The sequence below is a fragment of the Argiope bruennichi genome, chromosome 3, assembly GCF_947563725.1.
Source record: "Argiope bruennichi chromosome 3, qqArgBrue1.1, whole genome shotgun sequence".
Classification (NCBI taxonomy): domain Eukaryota; kingdom Metazoa; phylum Arthropoda; class Arachnida; order Araneae; family Araneidae; genus Argiope; species Argiope bruennichi.
In genome coordinates, this window is record NC_079153.1 from 19,243,864 (window position 1) to 19,266,993 (window position 23,130).

At 32.4% G+C, this 23,130-nt stretch overlaps 1 protein-coding gene across 1 annotated transcript in view; it reads right to left on the reverse strand.

Moving 5' to 3' along the window:
* The window catches only part of LOC129962769 (uncharacterized), a 51,363-nt gene that overhangs the window by 23,256 nt on the left and 4,977 nt on the right, over window positions 1–23,130 (reverse strand). Inside the window, exons 2-9 of the mRNA XM_056076765.1 lie at window positions 18,883–18,990; window positions 18,022–18,223; window positions 12,654–12,783; window positions 12,165–12,289; window positions 11,306–11,421; window positions 9,295–9,455; window positions 3,850–3,948; window positions 1,406–1,505 (exon numbers count right to left, since the gene is read on the reverse strand). Of these exons, the coding sequence (XP_055932740.1) occupies window positions 1,406–1,505; window positions 3,850–3,948; window positions 9,295–9,455; window positions 11,306–11,421; window positions 12,165–12,289; window positions 12,654–12,783; window positions 18,022–18,223; window positions 18,883–18,990 (1,041 nt within the window). The remainder of the gene's footprint in view (window positions 1–1,405; window positions 1,506–3,849; window positions 3,949–9,294; window positions 9,456–11,305; window positions 11,422–12,164; window positions 12,290–12,653; window positions 12,784–18,021; window positions 18,224–18,882; window positions 18,991–23,130) is intronic.

Sequence of the window (23,130 nt, forward strand, 5' to 3'; positions counted from 1 at the left end):
TTCAAAATCGGTTATTTCTAAACAATTTATCCATTCCTCAAAAAAGTTATTCAGTTCAAAACCGAAATCCCGCCATGATGAAGAAGAATCTCGTTTGTGAGTAAAGAACTTCTGCCTGAGTTGTTCGGAAGTTAATTTAAATCTTTTAAGCAACAGTTTTTTTATGTAATCATAGTCATTAGCTGATGGATCAGGTTCGCGAGCAATTAAATTGACTATATCCAATGGTAATAACCCGAGTAAATAAGAAATCCAGTTTTCTTTTGCAATGTTAGCCCTACTTATTTGTTTCTCAAATAACGAAAGGTAAACACTTATGTCTCCGCTATTATCATAATTCTTTAGCAATTTTAATATATCAGTCTTAGGCATATCTGATGCAGTTAAAGTATTTTCTCTACTTTTTAACTCAAGTTCTAACTTTTTCAAAGTATATTCACGCTCATTCTTTTCGGCTTCTGCCTTAGCCTTTTCGGCTTTGGCCTTTTCAGCATCTAACCTTTCGCGCTCCTGAGTGATAGTTAAAAGTAAATCTTTTACGAACTTTTCGTCATAGTCTTTCGACTTTGTTATCATTGTAACTAACTGTCGCACTTTGGCATCCTGTGGTGCCGTTAGTTCTAATTCGTCTACTAAAGTTAGTAAGTCGCTCTTTCGTGCTCGTGTAAGAAATGCCATACTTGAGAATAAATCAAAATTGTACTCACAATTTCTTCAACGTCGATCCACACTGCGTCAGTCCACAAGGAGTTGGTATCCAAAAGGTTTATTGTAGCACGTGAAATTGCTCTACGTCAAATTTCACTCCTGTTTGGCTCTTCATTAATATCTCGGCCGAACCCTCATATTTTGTAGGACTCAGAAATCACTACTATTTTAGAACGCACATTTAATTACATTTAGGACGATTAGGACATTTAGGATATATATACATTAACATAAAAGAATTGAACATTCAGTAGATTTCGTCGAATACGTCGCGTCTCGTCTTTACTTCGTCCAGATCCGTCTGATCTGACACGTCTTTACTCTCGTCCAGATCCGTCTGATCTGCCACGTCTTTTCTCTCGTCCAGATCCGTCTGATCTGCCACGTCTTTTCTCTCGTCCAGATCCGTCTGATCTGCTCTCCGTCTAACCAGCGTCAACTCCGTCTAACAACCAGCAGATGGCGCTCGCCAACAGGCGCTCGTCACTACATACATGTTTTATTGTTTTCTTATGATATACTTAATGTAACATTCTATCTCTGCATGAAAAAGGGACAATAGAATCCAAAATTTCAATATCACAAGGCATTTTGAATGTGTGATAGCTTGAATTAACTCCATTCCTGGTATGTAAATTCGTTTCAAAACAGAATGTGAAAACAAAATTACCGAAAGTCCGTTCAAATTTGAACTCACCATCGGGACAGATTGAATATTCTTCTGGATATGAAATAGTTTGAGCAGCGCAACCTTCTGTTTCGATCATCGATTCCATTTTGCACTTTTCGGTACATGCCTGGAAAAAAAAGCATACATATTCAATTAAATTAACAGTGATCAAATTTTTCGAATATAAATTCAAGCATATGAATGAATCATATGTTTTTATCAATTCCATTCGAGTGTGAAGAGACACTAGGATTATTATGAATAGACAGGAAAATTTTGAGCCATATTTTTTTTTGCATAAGTGCAACCGTTTTTTGAATGAGAATCCCGCCACATAACCTGCTTCCTTGTTGGATGTTGCGGATTGTGCATATATGGTACTCCCGCCAATTGTTTACTTCCTGTTTGTAAACATGTCCACTCCCAAGAACGCGGACGTGCGTGGCAGGTACAGACCCTAACGGTAATACAATTTACTATGAGTGTTAAACTCTGTTGTTATTGTTAATAAAAAATATCTAAATGCACCGAGTTTTGGAAGTCCTTCATTAAGCACCGCCACTGACCACAGTTGCAACATTAGAAACTTGAACATCTCATAGACACAAGATGCCTTGAGGTAGAAGGACATGAAGAGCTTTCTCGTGTACACAGCGGATCTCTGAAGAAATCTGGTCTTGATGATATTGCAGCATTGAAAAGCGACAGCCGACTCTCCATGGCCGAATGGTCATAGCACTGGTCTCTTAATCAAGAGATCGTAAGTTCGAATCCCGCTAGAGACAATGCAATTCACAGTCTGTGTAAATATTTAAATCCTTGATTTTATGTTTTCCTTTATTTCATGTTCCAGAAGATTCTGGACATTTTTTTAGTTTACCAGACAAGTGTTCTGGACTTTTCTTACTGTCTCCAGAAAAGTATTCTGGAATAAAAGCAGAAGATCTGTCATTCACTGTGTTCTGAGTTCAGTTAATAAATTGGTTTAGCTCTACTTCTTGTGTGTGTCATTGAATTCCACACTAAAAAACCTCCTTGACAATATCAGGTAGATTCCTATAGGAAGACTATCTATTGCAATGGTCCTCATGACAAGACTTCGAGAAAAAATTACTTCAATTCTTCACTGATCATGGTCCCTAGAATCCCAAACCACCCTTCGTTCAAAGGTATTTATTATATATGTATACCTGCTTTGCCCATGTTGTCATGTAATAGGATAAATAGAGTAAGAATAATTTATTTTGAATTTTTGCTTGTAATATGTTGTTAGAAATGTAAAAATCTCAGACTATTTCGTAAATGGCCCATCTAACTCAAAACGGCTGGAAATGGTAGAGGGGTTGAGATTTTCATTTCGCTATAACTTTCTTAATATTGAAGACAGAAAAATAAACCCAATAAACCAAATTATCGCCTTATTAAGATTAACAACTTTTATAGTTAAAGTTTTTCCATAGCTGCAATGTCTTAAAAGTTCGGGGCTGAAAAGTGATTTTCAAGGCCTAATATTGACTGTAACATCACCATTTTATGTTGCCAAATAACAACTTAAATGTAAATGAATCTATTTTTGCCTTCCATCTTGCCGAGTGGAATTTTTTTTATACTGCAATATTCTTAAATATGTTTTATGATCAAAAAAATTCGTTTAATTAAAATGGGATTCAAGAGATTAATAATTTTTGAGACACTAAGACAGACCGATGAAACTCAGGATTACTCTCAATTTCTTAATTGCATTATCTATCGCATCGCAATCGGAAGAGCTTGAAATTTTAATGCTTGAAGTTAAATCATAAACATATTTCAAACAGAAAAGGGTTGGGTTTTTTTTACATTTTAACTGTTTTTAATTACTAAATTAGCTGGAGTACTTGATTTTTTTTTTATTCCTCGATTTAAAAAAAATTTACAAGCCTGATTATAAAAACAACTTATTAGAAAGATGTTAGATTGCTGTCCACTAAGCATTTCATGGCAAATCCTGTAACTGATTTTAAATGATTTTTGTTTAAAAATATTTTTTTTATTATTTATTAGCCACCTTTGAAGAAGAGCTAATGCGTATGGTAAATGTCAAAACAAGTGTCAACACATAATCCGACGTCGCATTTCTGTACACTCGTATGGGGTATTCCTCCTTCTTTTAAATTTCCTGCAAGCAACATTTTTTCTTCTTCTCAAGTTGCTTATTGCATTTATAATTTTAGAAGATGAAATGTTTAACCGTCAGAGGAAATAACAGGATGAACCAAACCAAACCAACTAAATAAAAGAGGTTTCATTTTTTTTTCTTTTTCTCGTTACTACGAACATACACAGGAGACAGCAGTAAACAGCCAAAGGTGTTTGCCGGATGCACGTATGTGTCCATATGTCACACCAATGGTTCATGCTGGACGCACATATGCGCCCATAGCAGTCAAGGTTAAAATATATTAAGATACAGATATCAAGTATAGACTCACTCTTCTAGTGAGGGACCCATATCCGCCGTTTTTCTTCCACAGCTCTGTATAGTTTGTGCAGTTGGTCACGTAGGGGGCTCCAAGGCGTATAGTAACACGCTAAAAAAAAACAAAAGCAAAACAAATCTAAAATGGAAATTTCCTCTTGCGTATTTTTTTTCTTTTTCTATGAGTAACTAAATTTCAGATTTGGAATATACCTGCAACTTTTTATCTGTCTGAAAATTAGGATTTTATCGTTAGTCTAGTGTTTAGATTTAGCAGAAATTCGAGAATAATTGTTGTGCTTTCTTAGAACCTTATGGCAAAGCATCGATTTCGAACTTGGAGGCTCACGAATTCGAAACTCCATCCACTAATTATTTAACATATTATTAAAAAACGTTGAATATATTTATGGATGTTAAATCTATTTGCCTCTTATCTCTTGTTTTACATTTATTGATTATGTTAAATTAACATAATCAATAAATCCGAAATTTACAACTTTACATATTCAATCTCCACTATGATTTAAATTTTTTGTTTTGTTTTTAATATTAAGTGCTCAGTAGTCAACAACTATAAAAGTAGAATTAAATATATTAATTGTTTTTATACTTTTATATACTGTTGTTCATCTGTTATACCATTTCCGTATCTATTAGTCTTGTAGAATTAAAGAGATTCATTTAGACTCTTAAATGAACGAGCCACTATCTTGGAGAGTATATGGCCATTTAGAAATATATATGTCGACTTTGGTTCTGGAAAATACAAGAATTATGACAGTATATCCATTAGGAATTGAGATCCAAAATTTCTTCTGGAGTATTCCCTGTAATGTTATGACTGTTGGAAAACTATATAAATGCAATATACTAAAATAATGTGGAATTAAATCCCGAATCATCGCTCCTCTAAGCCGAGCCCTCACTACCATATACCACCTTCCAGTACTAAAAGTGTTTAAATATTTTAATTGATCATTATTATAGCCGCTATTAAAAGAAAACTACAAACGCCTTACTATACAGCAAGCCAAATTATAAATTCTTAAAACTTATTTATTTTTTGTATGCTTTTTATTTTTCAAAATCTATGTAGGAAATTGTGAGCCTCATTCCATAAATAGTTTCTTACAAAGATTGGCTTTCCTTTCACTTAACAATCTTACTTAATTTTTTTTAAGTTGCTTATGTTTGTTGCTATGCTATTAAAATAGTGAAAAAAAAAAGAGAGCAACACTCCAAGTTCCAATATGAAATATCAGTTGCAAATCAGTACAAATCTAATTTAGTAACAAGTGTGAGAAATTTCAAAATTCTCTGTTATCTTAAACGAACTGAGGCTACTAGATTTATATTCATAGCTAATCTGTGCAAAATCAAAAGAAAACGGAATAAATTATTTACTTTTTGCTGATTGGTTAGTTACCACATTGACTCAGAAACACAAAAATAAAGTATAATTTTTGTTGCTTTATCAGTTTGTAGCGCTATGTATAATAACGTTTTCAGTCTTTATATTCTGTTTTCAAATTACTTGCTATGAAACACTGAAAAATATGGTTGAATTTTATTGCAAATTCTAATCGATTATTAACTATTATCAGATCTCTGGTTTTATTTTAACTTCTTCTTCATTTTAAATTCTTATTTTTGCATTCAAAAATAAGCATTCAAAATGACTTTTCTGTAAAAATGGATATTTTTGGAAATGACTGTTGCTGAAATGTATTATTTCCCAAATATGATAAACTTTGATAAAATACTGCTTATTTATTCGTCCAATGCTATCATTTTCATTTTTTCATCAACATTTCTGTGAGAAAAACACCGTAATTACTTTTCTCCCTTCTTGCTGATCAAAGTGTCTAAGAGAAGCATATAATTATTTGATATATCCAAAATGCAAAACAGAGGTTGCATTATGGTTATACTTATTTGAACTGCTTTTTTCTGAAATTCGAAAACATTAGTGAATTCCATTTTTATCACATATTGGAAATTGCACAGTTTCGATCTGGTTAAATTTAGAGAGTTGTGAGCAAAAATGATGTTTGCGATTTCCACATTAAGTTCACTTTTAAATAAAGTAACAAGTCTTGAAACCTGAGGAATAATAAATCATTCTCACTAAATCTTTAAGAAATTGTTTGATCGGTGAATATTTATACTCTCTTTCAGAATATTTTGCTGAGCAAATTTATGATAGAATTGAAGCTACTAGACTATCTAATCATCTTTAGATTGAAAAAAATGAGAGGTACCATTTAAAACTAAAAACGGAAATATATCAAGCACAAACTGAAATTTAACTGAATTAATAAATCATATTACAGAGAAATAAACTTATAAATAAAAATAACTTTCATAACTCGTTTTTATTATTAAAAAATACGAAATACATTATATAATTCAAAAGATAAGAAGATCAATATCATGAAAGCTTAAGGCACTATTAAGTATATACTAAATAAATTAAATTTTTAATCAAATTATTTCTCTATTTCTTTAAAAGGAGCGCATTCTAAACTTGAATTCCTCTTTCAAATGTACATAAGAAATTATATTTAACCTGTAAATTTTTCGTGGTCAACACAAACTTTTTATCCTAATGGACTAAAACTAATCAAAGTCAGCAACTGTTTTCAGATTTGATAATTGGATAGAACAATTTAAATTAAATTTATCTGAATTATATTTCTAGCAAAAGGAACGAACTTTAATTTATTTCTTGGTAAATTGATATTTCCTACAAAATTTACAAAAACTGTATTATGAATCAGTTTTAAGAATTGAAAACACACAACTATACAAATTCAGCCAGAAATCAAATCAGTTACATAAGCGCTTTAATCTATGAGCTTTCAATTAATGGTTTGAAAATATAAAAAAAGAAGAAAAAGAATTATATTTTAAAACTGTGACGCAATTATATTATTGATGAAGGGTCATCCAAGCCAACAGGGTTTGATATAAACCTTGAAATACATCTTTTAACTATATTTTTTGAGTCCCAAATAATAAATTTTTTTTTTCAAATTTGTTTCACTTTTTTTATAAAAAATTATTTTTTTAATTTCTTTATATTTATATATATATATATGATGTATGTGTGTTCCAAATTATCCTTTTTTTATTTCAAATTAATTTTTCCTTAATCTCCATGGATGTCTTAATCTCACATATCCAACATTTTTTTATCAAACTTTTCCTGGCAAAATCCCCAGCAAGCAATAAAATCTTATAACTTGATACACTCACTATAAGCGTCCGACCAGTGCAACATGTGAAGAATTATGTACTATTTATTATTTTTACCTCTTTTAGCGATGTAAACTTTTCTTTTCATTTCTTCATACAGTTCCTCCATTTTGTATTTCTTTTATTTTCATTTATATTGGTCTATTATTGCACTGAGTGTGAAAACTGTACTTTTTAACTTTACTGATCTATGTTGTTTATAAGAAGGTTTTTTTCCCCTTTAAAGCGATTTCGTTCCTTAATGACGCAATTGATTCTTTGACTAAAGTTTTTTTACCTTTTATTCTACTGTTATTGATTTAGTGTGCATTATGTGTACTCGTCATAGCGTTGTTACTTTTTGTAATCGTATATTGTCGAGAAGAAAATATAATTTTAAAAATGTTAAAGACAAATGATAAAGGTGAGATAAAAATAAAACAAATACGAGCCTGAATTTTCGCTTCAATTGTAATAAAATGTATTTAAAAAGGATGAAGCACGTGCAACTTAAAAATTTTTCTAAAATTGATCGTGCGTGCGTGTGCTTAAAATGTATACAAAAAGATTAAAGCAAGTGCAGCTTCAGAACTTTTATAAGGCTGATCGTGTGTGTGTATGTTTTTTTCAACTTTTTTATTCCTTATAATTTCTTGGGTTTAGTCCAATTTTTAACTTTTGTCAGCAGAGCGGCGAGGCGACTAGGAAAACAGAAAGGATGAAATAGCGATCACGAGAAAGTATTTCTATCTTTGCAGACCTCAGCGTTTTGATTCCGTTTGAAAATTAACAACCTGCGCAACTCCGAAGCTTCTAGTGTTATAGGGCAATTTTCCAAAGGCTTTTTTTGTTTTTGGTCTTACAGATGAGATACAAATTAATTAAAAAAAGGTGATCCAAGTATTAATAGTTGACGGAATGCACCAAATAAGACAAATTTGTTTATTGATCCATTTAGATGTATTCTAAGGTTACCAGATATCTGCATCAAAGATAATGTAAAAAGGCATCCTTCACATAAGCAGTTAACTGTTTTTGATGAGTATACTCGTCATAGAAAAAGTACAACATTTTGCATTATGACGAGTTTATTCGTCTGGAATAATAATTAATCAGAAGACACAAAGTATATTTTAACAGGATTACAATTAATAAATAATTAATCCGGGGACACAATTTAGATACGCATTTTCCTTAAAGGTCGAAACAGTCAAGTGCATAATCCAAGATTCACACAGTGAGGTATGTAATAAGGGATGAGATGAAACTGTACTGAATGATACACTCCCGGTACTCCTTCACATAGATAATCTACATTCTTATATTCTACATTCTACATTCATTCAGGCGATTGCTATTCTTTGAAATCTTTCTGAAACCGTGTTCTGGAAAAACTAATTATATTCGCATACCATCAACGACGCAAGTAATTTTATATTAGCTATAGCTACCTATATGATGCATAGTAGATGAATTCGCTCCAATATCTTACTAGAAAAGTGTGACAGGCTCATTTTCACAGACTTTCATCTTATTCATAAGCAATACACGGTTAATCATTGATCGTTCCTATTATACATATCTATCTGTATTTCTGAAATCTTCCATTCTACTATCTTTAGATGTAGTTCGTCTACCACAAATAGCTTTAAATAGCCTACTTCTTCCAGAAAGCTCCACATGAGATAGTAAATATCTACATATTAGTTATTAAATTTCATAATTGCCTTTCTAACACCGTACGTAGTTAAAATCCGTCATTGCCTTTTCTAATAATAAAACTAGCTAAAATTTATAATTGTCTGTTCTAATACTACAAGCAATTAAAATTCATGATTGCTATTCTAATGCTGTAAGCAATTAAAATTCATGATTGCCTGTTCTAATACTACAGGCAATTAGTATTCATAATTACCGGTTCGTTACCAAATCATATATATAAATGAATGAAAAGCCGAATTCAATAAAACTGGAATGGCTGAACTCCAATTGCATTTGGTAACCAAGCTTTAAAAAAAACAGACAAACATCACATTGAATCAGTAATTATACTTAAAATTATTTTTAATTTAAGCAATAACTAAACAAATTATTAGATAATTGTAATTTAACAAAAAGCTGCAGACTTCATATATTTTTGTGTGCAAATGTCAACTGAAAATCATAATGGATCTTCAGTTGGTCGCAACCGTCCAAATCTTTAAATAAAGATACTTACTTGATTTACAAAGATATCATACGTGCGACCCGCCTGCAGCTTGATGCCTTCCCTGAACGGATTTCCAAGTCCGTGGGCCTCATGCAACCCTATGTGCACCAGTACCAGGTCATAATAGAGCGTGTACTCTTCCGGCTGCAAGTTCAGCAACATCGAAACTTCTGCAAATGCAAAAAACAGAATGATTCAGTCAAACGTCTTAAATTCATTCCCAAATCAGTTCAGCCAAAACCTATTAACTGAATATGTTTGGGTGTATTGTATCTTGGATCTCTAATCCTTACTTAGGTATGGGCTACCATCTTATAGCAAAAAGTTGCATTATTTCAAACAATACTCATTTGTTCTTAACACATTGAGCACGGGTCAACGAAATTTCTCGTTTTTAGCAGGCCGAACCTTGTGGCCGGGTCACGAGATGTCTCGTTTTCATGTTTTTCCCACGGCTACATCGACGCATAATCAATCAGAGGCAAATATTTAACACATTAAAGACCGCAATACAGATTTCTATCTGCAAGACATACGTCTGGAACAGCACATTTTTGGGCAATCTTGTGCGTTCTAAATTCATCATAACTTTGTTATTTATGAAGCAATAATAGATGAAACGCGAAACACGAGAAAACTAGTGAGCGGTTTTAACATATGGGACACGAAACACGAGAAAATTCGTCAACGGTTCGTAACAGATGGGACGCGAAGAACTAGAAAATTCGTGAACGGTTCTTAATGTCTTAAAACGAGATACTGCTGCAAATCTTGCCGAACACCACTGCACAAGAGAACATGTTTTTTCCGAATATCACACTCTAAAGCACTATTCAAGTCTGTAAAATAATCTTTAAGATGCAAACAATGTTATAAAATATATAGTAATATTTAAGAATACTTTATGTTAATATAATACCAAATGCGAATTAAAAATGTGCATATATGCATCCTATTGCTTGCCAAGCATGCTTCTAGAGCATTCAAAAATGTGAGGGCCCTGGGAGCGTTAAGCGCGCATAGTGCCGTACACAGTGTGTTAACAGAATCTTGTTGTTACTTGTTTTGTTTTCGGGAGAAATTATTTTCTCCATCTAAAAAAGTAACACTATTAAAGACATTTATTTCTTTACTGATAAATTTTCTGAATCGTTTGCAGATACTCGATATATTATAATTATTATTATAAGTTAATATTACCCAGTAGTACAACTGGGTAAGCAAAACTACTTGATGTAGGTAAGTTCGAACATAAACTTTAATAATTATCAAGTAGAGTCGTTAATCGTCACTTCTTATGAAATGGATCACAAACACATCATGCATCAGGGATCAGTAAAATAAATCTACATCGTTTTACCATTTTTCAGGTATCATTAGCAATCAAAATTTAAAAAATAAATAAATAAAACGTCAAAATAATATACCGTTTTGAATGGTGACTACGAGTCACCTCTCGAGTGTGAAGGGTTAATTATGGATTTATTAGTAAAAAGGAAATACTAAGGAATTAAAAGTGATTTATTCTGATAAAGATTAAAATGATGTTTTTCTCTCTCTCTCTCTCTCTCTCTCTCTCTCTCTCTCTCTTTTCTTAGATGAACGGTTAGTTAAAAAGAAAAACTATTCACAGTTTTTGAAAGGAAAACTCTTATTTTTTGGGTATAGGCTTTTTATTTTTATGTACTCACATATAAATAGGCATAACTTAAAAAAAATAGATTCAGGGACATCTAATGATGAAACTCATCAGAAAATTGAGGTCGAATTCGTTGGACACCAACAAAAAAATTATTATGCGGAGAATTTATTGCCAAAACATCTGTTTTAAATCTCCGTTAGAAAGAAAAAAAGTAATTGATAACAAGAGCCACAGAACGTTATATTTTTAAAAGATATTCAGCATTAATCCACGATAAATACTGAAAATACCTAAAATATATTCAGTATTTATATTTGATTTACTTTGCTAATAAGAGTGAAGCCTTATTAAAAATATGATTTAAAAAATACTTCTTACTTCCTTCAAGTGGTATGTTTATTTGCTCCTCATCGGGTTGTCCCCAGAGCGTTTCCACTGTGAAGCAATTGAACGGGTAGCCATCGTTATCCACCCACGATACGCTCACATAATTCCTGCAATGTTTTTTTACCATTAGCAAATAATTCAGAATCTATAAATTCATTGGATTTATATCTCAATTGCTGCTTCAAAGAAAAAGTCGCTATTAATAAACTGCTAATAATGAAGTTCGATCTAATAAACGCAACACCAATTTGATTAGCAATAACAAGCATACTGAAAACAAAATCTCTGAGAAAGTTTCTTATAACTGCTGTTGCGTAATATGTACGAAAATTTGCATTTTTTTTTCTTGTTTTGTTTTGTTTTTAACTCTATGGAAAAACAATAAAAAAAAATTTCAATCGCTTAATATCTATTCTTTTCAGAATCGAGTATGCGATCTTTGAAACACAACTAATCCCTTTGCCTCTCTCTGTAAAATAATTTTATTTAAAAAAAAAAAAACTTTGCGCCTTTGCAGCTCTAATAAAAGAACCACTAATCGACAAACTATAAGTAATGCGCACTTATCCACTATTTTACACTTTTTATCATCTAATTAGATTATCCCTTCTTTTTCGAGAAAAAGCTGTTTTACTGATTCCGTCCAAATGTATCATTTATAGCATCTTAGAACGATTTAATGTTTGAAAAGCGATAATATTATAATGACCATGAACACAACGAATGAGAGATAAAAGATGGAAAAACCAAATGATATTTAAGACAAATTTTTAAAAAGTATTTATTGAATATCGAAACATAATTCCATGCATAAAATCTAGCAAATAAGGCACAAGAAATATTTGCTTACTTGCAAGGGAAGATTGAGTTCGTCTTGATTAGGCATCCTTGGATAATATCCTCCATCTTTTCACCCAGTTGTCGAACATACTCTCGACTCCGATTTACATTATCGTAATACGCAAACATCGGGATCTGTGATGAGAAAAATTTATGTATTTAATCATTTTGTCCTATTCCAATGATGTCACATGATAATTCTTTAGAAAAAATTAAAGTTACTATGATATTTATAACATTAAATCCTAAACTAAAAAATTTAAATAAAAAAAAAGAATTTCTATCTTCTAAAGTACAGTGATACAAATGCGTTTCTGAAAAAAAAATTCAAGTTTATGTTTTGAATAACATTTAATTAAAATCTTAATAACGTATTCTTTATTACAATAAAAAAATTACAAACTTTTATAATACATTGAAAAATTTAGTTATCACAAAGATTTTAATAATTTCTACAACAAAAAAGTATTTGAATGATAAGACAAAAATAAACACCTACCGCGTACACATTGTCCTCGTCTTTCTCCCAAGGGATGCAATACTTGGGATAAGTAGTGCAGAATTCAGATCGGTTATCAAACCAGCCACAATCATCCGGTATCATAGTGCACAGAGCCTTCCGTCGGATCCTGCAAAAAAGTATTCGAAAGTTTGTGCGGGTTGAGGTTCGAACTCGCTACGTTAGGGTTCGTAGCCGCGTAACAAAGCCACTAGACAAAAGTGTACACTCTTCTCCGGAAGTTGTTATCTGGCTTAAGATGTTACCACCACAAGTTCTTATCGACTTTCTAATTTCAAAGTGTTGTAACAATTAAGAAGGTAAAATTGAATTTTCTAAAATAAAAGTCATAATTAGCATCTAGCTACAAATAAGAATGAAAAGTTAATAATGACTATAAGAACCATAGAATTTCAAATGTAATCATTGTGAACATTAACATTATTCAGCCGGAATTTTTTTTCACTTGTTTTAATACAGTACGTTCCCGAGTATCCTGCCTAATGTGGAGTCAGGCAGGTTTGGTTGACAAAACTGCCTTATAGGGCGGAGTTCTATGAACTCGTTTCACCAATACCAGAAGACAATTTTTTTAATGCCAAAATTCACTGTTATGATACGTATTTTCTCCTTTCTTATTGAGTGTTAAATTCTTCATTTATCTCAAGCCACGTAAAGTATGAATGTAGCCACGGTTCGGTGAATCATAGAAGCAGCTACCGGTAACGCGTCGAGTTAAAATAGAAAGCACTGTACCGATAGTTTATATGTGCTTATATACTGCACTGCATCTTTCAAAAATTTATTAGAGAAAAAATAAGATACAGGATATAACAATTCACATTTTAACAACGATATTCTGTTCACATTTTAACATAAATTATGTAATACCTATCTGAAATGCAGGAAATATAAACAAAACTTTAAAATAAATCGTAGGCCTAGTTCTTAAGAAAATGAACTCAAATTGATTTTATTTTTCACAGATAAATGATAACACAGATATAAAAATGTAAGCCTAAGACATGAGTCAAAACTTAAAGTTTTTAGTTTGTGAAAAACCTCTTATTAGATTATTGCTTCTGCTTTTTAGCCCACTTCCAATGCTTTAGCAATGTTGCCAATGCAACGCCTTGCCTTTCTCATTTAATTACTATAAAAGAAAAACTAGGCCGGATAGTACGAATGCCAAATAGTCGCGAACCGTTACTCGGGAGTGTACTGTATTTATAATTTTACAGAATTTAAACAATGTCTTTCGTTGTATTTTTCCTTTTCGGAGAATGTTTTCTTGTGGTAATTTATATAAAATGACTAAATGTTTTTTTTTTACAATTATTCAATATTATTTAATTAGCAAAATAATTTATATTCATAATTATATTTTCACATTTTAAATATAATTTAGGTGTACTTTACAATACTTCTGCTTTTCTAGTATTACTGCTTTGTATTATTCTGATTAATTGTAGATCTAGACCTGTCATCCAATCCATATCTTTTTAAAAAGTAAAATAACTTTCATGATTACAGAAATTAAGAATTAGATAGCATTTTGTAAATAAAATTCATTGAAGCAATGTGGTAGTAGAAGCCTTGGCCGAAACTGAACCTGCATAATGGCCTCTCTAAAACCTTCTCGTGCACTCTTTGATAAGGATGCTATAACCTTTCTTCCTTCATAATATTGTGAACTTTGGATAACAACATGAGTACTCAAATTTTTATTTTCACGCATTAGAGTTGCATTCTTCATGGTAAAGTAAAAAATACGTATTCGAGTGTTAACTGTATGCAATGGGTAATTAACTACAGTTAAGAAAAATCGATCATTGGCATGAATCTAGCATATTTTACTGAATCTACCTTACGAGTTTTCGCAATTAATATCTGGCATATGGTCAGGGCCGCGGTGGCCTGGTGGTAAGTCTCGGCTTCGGAACCGGAGGGTTTCAGGTTCGAGACCCAATTCCATCAAAGAGCCGTCGTGTAAGCAGGTCTGGTGCACGTTAAGCGTGCTGGCCAAACGTCCTCCAGCTGGTGTGGAGAGGGGTGTGCCAGTTCAGGTGTCATCCTCATCATCTGACCGAGGTTCAAGATTACGAGGTCCGTCCCAAAATAGCCTGATGTTGCTTTAAAACGGGACGTTAATATAACTAAATTAAACTAAACTAGAGGCATGATGGTTGACCATCATCCATGCATATCACTTATTCTATTAAAACTTTATTCACATTTATTTTCAAAATAGAAGCAAGTTGTAAGGATAATTCAATATACGAACACATATAAAAAGTGCTGCAGAAACTATCTGAGAGTATTTTGTTCTGGATATTCCATACTTATTAAAATATACATATTAGTGTTTTGAAATTGCATTTCCTTAATTCTGAGTAATATATTCGTAACTGCAATGAATTTGTTACTAATTGTTCTCTTTTTTTTTTTTATCATGACCTTAATTCAATGCTAAACAAACTATTAACGGTTTTGACTGTTTAGGTGACAATAATCAAGCAATTTACATAGCAAAACAGATTTCATTAACTTCGGAATATGCTGGCATCTGCTATTTCAGTGGAATACTGATTTCAGATTGACTTGACTTCCTATTGATCATGCCGGCTTCACACAAACACTTTTTAGTATGAATTTCACATCAAACAATGATGATTTAACTCTCATTTCCATGTCAATGGATTGTATATCAACACAATCAAATTTTTTTAATTACAAGGGATGTTCAAATGAAAAGGTACGAAACGACACAGTGGTTATAAATGAAGACTTTATTCAAAGTATACACCATAGGCCAGAGCACAACGATCCCATCGATTAACGAATCGAAAGATTTCTTTTTCCCAGAATTCCTGTGGCCGTGACGAGGCCCAGTCCTTCACAACGTCCTTGAGTTCGCCGTCCGAGTTGAAGCGCTTCCCTTTCACTTGTTTTTTCAGAGGACCAAACACATGAAAATCACAATCACATGCATATAATGCACATTTGGTTCATAGATTTAGCATCTAACAGATTTTTATCAAATTTTGAATTAAATCTATCTAAGATTTGTCTGTTCTTTTACATGTATGTAAATGTAATAACTAATAAACTAACTGAATGGCCTAAATCAATGAAATTTATTATGATATCGAGTGACTACAACTGTAGTTCTGTGTAAAATCTTGATTTTATTCGACCGTTGAAGAGAAGTGGAAGAATAAAAGAGGAAACGTGAATTTCAGCGTCCTCATTTTTTTTTATGATTTCATGTTCATCGATGAACACGCAACTCCTAGCATATTCATTTATCTACCTTATTTCCCTACTGCCTGCCTTTCCTAGATTATTATGTGGGCCGCAGTGGCCTGGTGGCAAGGTCTCGGCTTTGGATATGGAGGGTTTCAGGTTCGAGATCTTTTTCACCGAAGAACTGTCGTGTAAGCGGGTCTGGTACATGTTAAATCTGTCGGGGCTAAACGTTCTCCCTCTGGTGTGGATTTGGATGCCAGCTCAGTGTCGTCCTCGTCATCTGACCGCAGTTCAAAATTATGAGGTCCATTCCAAAATAGTCAAGTGTTGCTTTAAAATGGGACGTTGCCATAACTAAACTAAACTAAAGCCTGCCTTTCCTACATTATTACAACTCAACCCAACTCATTTATCTGTCTTATTTCTATGTTTGCGATTATTTGCGTTACGAAGCAAAAACTGCATCTTGTCGATTGAGTTTTGACATTTTTTTATACGATTGTTATTTTGTTTTTATTTTTTTCTCCTAACATATACTTAGGGCAATATGATTAATTCAATTTTGTGTCTTATTATACGTCAGAATAAAGGAAAAACAGTAAGAAAATAGTGGCCTTTAATATCTTATTTATCACAAGCCGCCTTCGGCGACAAGTTGATTCGCGGAAATCAATGTTGTTGAAAACGCGTCTATTAAATATTTTGTAGAATTTTATTTGAATTTCTTCAACATCAAAAATATTTCTAAACTTCAAATTGTATTAGGCACATAACTCGTACTATTATACAGTCACTTTTATACGTCCAGTCATATCACATAAAAGAACAATTTGTGTTTAAAAAGGGGTAATTTAACATGGAAAAATAAATTTATTCAGTATGGAAAAATAGATCCAATTTTCATATCGAGACCATCAAACATGGAAATAATTGTTTCGATGAAATATTAGTAGCAACATTTAAAACGATTTCAGTTCCACTTCAAAAATATGATAAATTATTGTAAAATACGATCAATTTTTTTTTAAATTGACTAAAAATAAAATAAAATTCCTACTTTAAAAAAATTGATATCAGTGAAAAGATTATTTTTCTTTTTAATTTTATGAGGATGTAAAAATCTTTTCGCGCTGTAATATTTTCGGAACTTACTGTGTGAAAATGTCAAAATGTCGCTCAATTTTTAACTATATTCCCATCTTCCAAACGATCTGTCTTTTAGAGTGTCCAACATACAGAGACACTCAGATCCATCTTTATTAGTACTAGAGATAGAGGTGGATACTTTTCACAAAAGAATGCAAATTCTCAGATCCAGAAATTTGAAACTGAAATATTTATATAACAAAAGATTCAACGGAAAGATATTTACATTTCACTTTTTCTTTTCAATACTATCATTAACTGCAATAGAAATAACTGTGCAGAATTGCATGACTTACTGCATATACTTCACATATTTTATAAATTTAGTATTACGAATTTGCAATATTGCTATTCTGCTAAGGAAAATTTTTACAGAAATTGTAATGGATGCTGAATCGATTCTAAACCAATGATTCCGGCCTTGGCGACAAACTTGGTAATCATTTGGCGATGAATTTGATGACCTGAAATAAAAATGGTTCTCAGGTATTCGAAATCTTAGTAATGCTTCCATTAGGACTCTTGTTCCAACGTTTGTTCTAGAACATTTCATCTAGAGTCTCATGAACTATAAAAGCAGAGGCGCTGAGACTAATGAAGACATTAAGCGAGTCGAGTAATGGGTAGGCGAACGAAATTTCTTTTTGGAATATTGATCTTCAGCGTGTTGTGCAGTTGCGATTATGCGTAAAGATTTGTTTCTTGTGTAATTTTGATAATTATAAGTATTTCTTGTTTACTCTTCGGCTGTATTTTGGTACTGTCTAATTGTGTTTCGAATAATAGTAAACTTGCATTTCATCTATCATTCAGAAAGAATTTTTCACCATACACCCACCAGATTTTGTCCATAACAATATTTTATTCATTGCATAAAAAGTTTCATTTTAGGTTTATTAATTTTTAAGTTATGGTGCAGAAAAAAAGTAAAAGAGTAATAGTAATAGAGCATAATAAAGAAAGGTGACACCACCTGTTTGCATTACAGAAAGAAATCGCGGGCAATACTACTGAATCTGGGTTCTCCACTTTTATATCCACCATAGTTGGGTAAGCCCAGTACAGTTCCAGAAATTCCGAAGTCTGATACAAGAAGCCGCAAGTGCACCCCACGAACACGATGATTTTGACAACTTTTCGCCACGGCGTGCGAGTGGCAATGATAGTAGGAAATCCTAGAAAACAAAAGCAGTATTAATGTTTTAGTTATAAAAAGTTTTCCAAATATATTTAAACAGTTTTAAAAAAGATAAAATATTGGATTCTGATTACATGTTCAAGATCTGTTGTTGTTGTTTATAATGGCACTTGCCATGGACAAGCTCGCTGACGAAGTCAGTGATTTTAAGCCAAGGGAGCGTCTCTTATTTTAGTAGCGCCAACTAGGGCCAAGAGTACGTCTTAGCTACTCACGCATCACATTCGCTTGCACAACCCCTTTTTACAGGGGGTCACATTCACACATAGAACAGGAAGAACAAACATGCCCGAACCCAGGACGCCCAGGTCACGGGGAAGACGCGCTACCCCTATGCCAGGACGCCGGCTCAAGATCTGTAAAAGCTTCGTATGTCTTCTAGCCCTTTAAAGTTTTGCAGTTCTGCCTTTAGTTATAGCGTATAATAAGCATGTCTGAAAAGGGGTTCTTTTATTTGCATATCTTTTAAATTGAATAAATTGTCATTACAGACAGGAAATACAATTTATAAATTGTTAGTTAACTAACTGACAAAATGTTATTTATTTAACTAACAATATTCATACTCTTTATCGCACAAATGCGTACGAGAGAATTATATTGGCACAAAAATTGTCAGTTCATTAATTTGCTTACCTGTTATAAGTGACTGCTCGCAAAGTTGTTTGAAGTAGCTGCTGAACTGGCCGAGGCTGTTTTTCCGTAATTTCCATTTTTTTATACCACTATCTTTCGGCCTGTAAACTAATTTTTTTTAAATTATTCAGAAAGTTCAAAAAGTGTTTTTTTTTAAATTTTAAGGGGAAAAATTATTATTATTATTAAATGTCAGTTATTTTGTACAATTATGCTCAATTAATTATTAATTATGCTCAATTATGTTATTTGCTCAATTAAGCTAAATTATTTTAAGGGTGTGGCAATTTCCTCTTCTCACCTTTTGTAACTCTATTATTGCTTTTTAATGCATAAATTATGCGAAAAATAATATTGTAATTCGCTAAAATATTCGTATTCAATATTTTGAGGAATCTAAACGTTTCAGACATTCCTGATACCGAAAAACACATTTTTGGCATTACAGTAGACTCCCGATTATCCGCGGGCGGGTTATCCTGGCCTGCCGCACAAAGTTTTTTTGACTGGTTTCTTCAAAAAGGTGCAGTTATGCTTTTGTAATTACATAATACATTACAGTATTAAAACAGTACATATGTATTAATTTTTCTGTGTATCCTTGTCGCCTCTCGTAAGTACAAAGCACTTTTCTGTTTTCATTAACAAAATGCATTTTAGGTTAGTTTTGAGTGATATACTAAAATATTAAGCGTTAGTTAAACATTTCCTGCTGTTTATTTTACGTTTTATTGTACATAAAACGATTTTTCAAAGTTGGAAGGACTGTTTTCTCTTTTGCTATACCCGTTTTTAGCTTTTTTCGGATTATCCGCGATTTTTGTTATCCGCGACGGCCGCGCCACCCAATTCCGCGGATAATCGGGTGTGTACTGTATGTTTGATGTTCTGTCTGTACTGAGTTAAAAAGTTCTGAGTTAGGTGGACAAAATTTGGTATATGTATTGTCTTTTCACCAAATTTGCAGATGTTTGTCAAATTTTTAAAGAGATCCATTCAAAGGAAGTCGGTATATCCAATTGTCCAAATATAAATTAACATGATAACTATATATCGAATAGATCTGGATGGATACGATTAAGTAAACAGATTTAACCCTTCCGCATACAGTGGCGTGTCTCACATATCATTGTATGCGGAATCGAATTACTGAATTTTTAGTTTCAAGTCTGCAATTAAGCGAGAGAATTAAGTATTTAAAAATGTAAAAAATCTTTTAGAAACGCTTCGACATCTGAAATGCTCCTTATATTATAAAAATCAAAATAACAATAAATGTCCAAACTAAGATGTGTCATTTAAGGAGGTTAAAAAAAACAAAAGTGTAGATAACAATCAATTATGTGTCCAAATCTGTTAAGGTGTTAACCGTCTGTCGGTCTTCTTTTTTCACAAGCATACAAACGTAATAACTCAAAAAATGCAACAACCTAAATATGTGAAATTCAGTATGCGAGTTTTGTGATTACAATTGCAGTTCTGTGGCAAATTTTGGTGTCAATCCGTTGGCAACTATGCATCCAAAATATACTTCAGTTTTCTGGTTCTTATGTCAGCGATTAATAGCCAAAATGAAATCGGAGGGGGGGGGGACATGAGAACTCTTTAACTACTAGCCCGGTTTAACCGGCCTTGCGAATTCCATCCAGACAGGTAGGTTTCTGTTTCAAACGAGGGGTGCAAGATATAAAGCGAGGAGATCATTAGTTGATAATTCATTTTTTGTTCTGGACCTCTCGTTTGAAACAGAAATCGACCTACCAGGATAAAATTTGCTAGGCCGATTTGGCCGGTTCAGTAGTGAAAGGTCTAATAGGCTTTTTCGAAACTGTTGTTCGCTAGTGGCATGCATATTTATTAATGCACACGTTCATTTGTTAGAGATTATACGAGAAGGTTTCGTAGAGACCACTCCCACTGAATGGTACTTATTTTTATTAAGCGTTGCTAAAATTCATATATATCAAAAGCAAATTTGAAGCGTGAAACTTAGGGAGAAAAAGACATGCTGTGACGTAGAACATCAGTATCGGACATTAAGCAATATAGCATGAAGCACCCATTGAATCATATACGCCTCGACAGTCAATCGATCATCGCCAGAACCACGATCCAAGATTTATTTATGAATTTCTTCCTCTGAAATACCTTATTTCCACTCTAATCAAGCAACATAATTTAGAACACGTTTATCACTATTGACAAATTCTATCAGTACAAAGCAAGTAATATGAATAATAATCGATTCAAATACGAATAATAACCAATAGTATATTCATAAATAGTATAGTATATACATAGTCAATAGTATGCATAAAACGAGTTTTGACCAAGGATGTCCTCGCTTGATATCTACCACCTTTTTTTTAAAATAGAAACCAACCTGCCAAGATGGCATTGGCAAGGCCGATCAGAACTCAAAGAAATTAGAGTAAAACTCATTACGGATATTAATTTTAACACAATATTACAATACTTTGGAAATTTAAAAATATTAAAAGAAATGATGGAAAAGATTTCTAGCTTTTTTCCAACATTTTGAAGATTCTTTGAACTTTTGTTGACCATTATTTTCTTATGCAAAAATTTGACTGGCTGTCATTAAAAAAAGCGCAAAAGCTTGGAAAATAGGTAGCATCTCAAGTATCATCTTCATCATCTGATCACGTTTCAAAATTATGAGGTTTCTTAGAAAATATACCACTAATGGGAGCACTGATGTAACTTAACTTTTAATGAGAGAAGTGAATATTTTTTGCAAAATTTGAATTCAGTATAGAGATAACTGAACAAAGCAGAATTCATACTATTTGAATGAGATACAATTAGAGATTGCAATACCGGTATACCGGGATACCGAATACCGGTATTTTGAGCCATTTGTACAATTTTGTAATACCGGTATTCACAAGTTTAAATACCGGTTTTTCGGTATTTACTAGTAATTTTTAAAATTGTCTCCGCTATATGTTCAGGGATCGCCAACATGACAAAATAGCATACGTTTTTGTTTTTATGTCTCCCTAACGGGCGAAATTAATTAGCTAATGAATGGCTTAATGAATTGCTTAAATCTAAATGAGCGAAACATGGATTATCCCTGAAAGAAAATATTGTATCCATAACGACTGATGGAGCAACAATTATGAAAAAAGTTGGAAAGTTGATTGGTGCAAATCAGCAGTTGTGCTATGCACATGGAATTCAATCAGAAGTAATAGATGTAGTATACCAAAAAAATAAAGAACAGAAGAATCCAAACACTGTGGATATAGAAACTTCGGATTCAGACTTTGAAGAGAGTGCTAGTGATATTGACAATGAAGATAATGACAATGTAATTGTTGAAGAAGATATTGCTAATGAGGATGAAATATTAAATTATCGAGAATTGCTTCCTATAATTTATAAAGTTTGAAAAATTGTTAAGATATTTAAACGTTTCCCTATAAAAAAGGATATATCACTAAAATATATATTCTGTTTTATTTTCAGTTAGTATATGTTAATATTAGATTCTAAAACACGTTGGAACAGTTTACTCCTAATGATGGAACGATTTTTGAAACTGAGAAATCCAATCCAAAAAGCAATAACCGACTTAAACCTGTAAATTAATTTTTCAGATAGTGAATTCGATGTAATATCCAGAACTATATCAGCTCTACTTCCAATAAAACTGACTATTGAGGCATTATGTCGGAGAGATTCTAATTTATTAGCAGCTAATGCAACAATGAATTTCATGTTGCAGTCACTGAAAGAACAGCACGCATCCCTATCTAAAGAATTATATATTACATTGAAAAATCGCCCAGAAGAAAGGCATACCGAAATAGAAAATGTCTTTTGGTATTTAAATAATTTTAATGATTTTAAAAATGAAAATGAAAACGAAGAATAGAAAATAACCAATTCAAATCTGATTAAGTTTAGAGTAAATTTTCTTAAAACTTTTTTCCCACAAACCTATCCACATTCAGAATTCGGTTCACTTATCGAAGATTATGATGTCACTACTGTCGATAGTGAAAAGGAATTGTGTTTTGAACAAAAATTAGAATGAGCGATAAATAAAAAAAATTTTAACGAACCAAAATACAATACTGAAATCAGCTATATCCAAAACCATCCGACGAGAAATCGATTTATTTGAAGATGAGGGATTTAGAGGTAAATACTTGAAAAGTATATCACGCATTGCTAATAGTACTACCAACTAGCGTGGATGCCGAGAGAGCGTCTTCG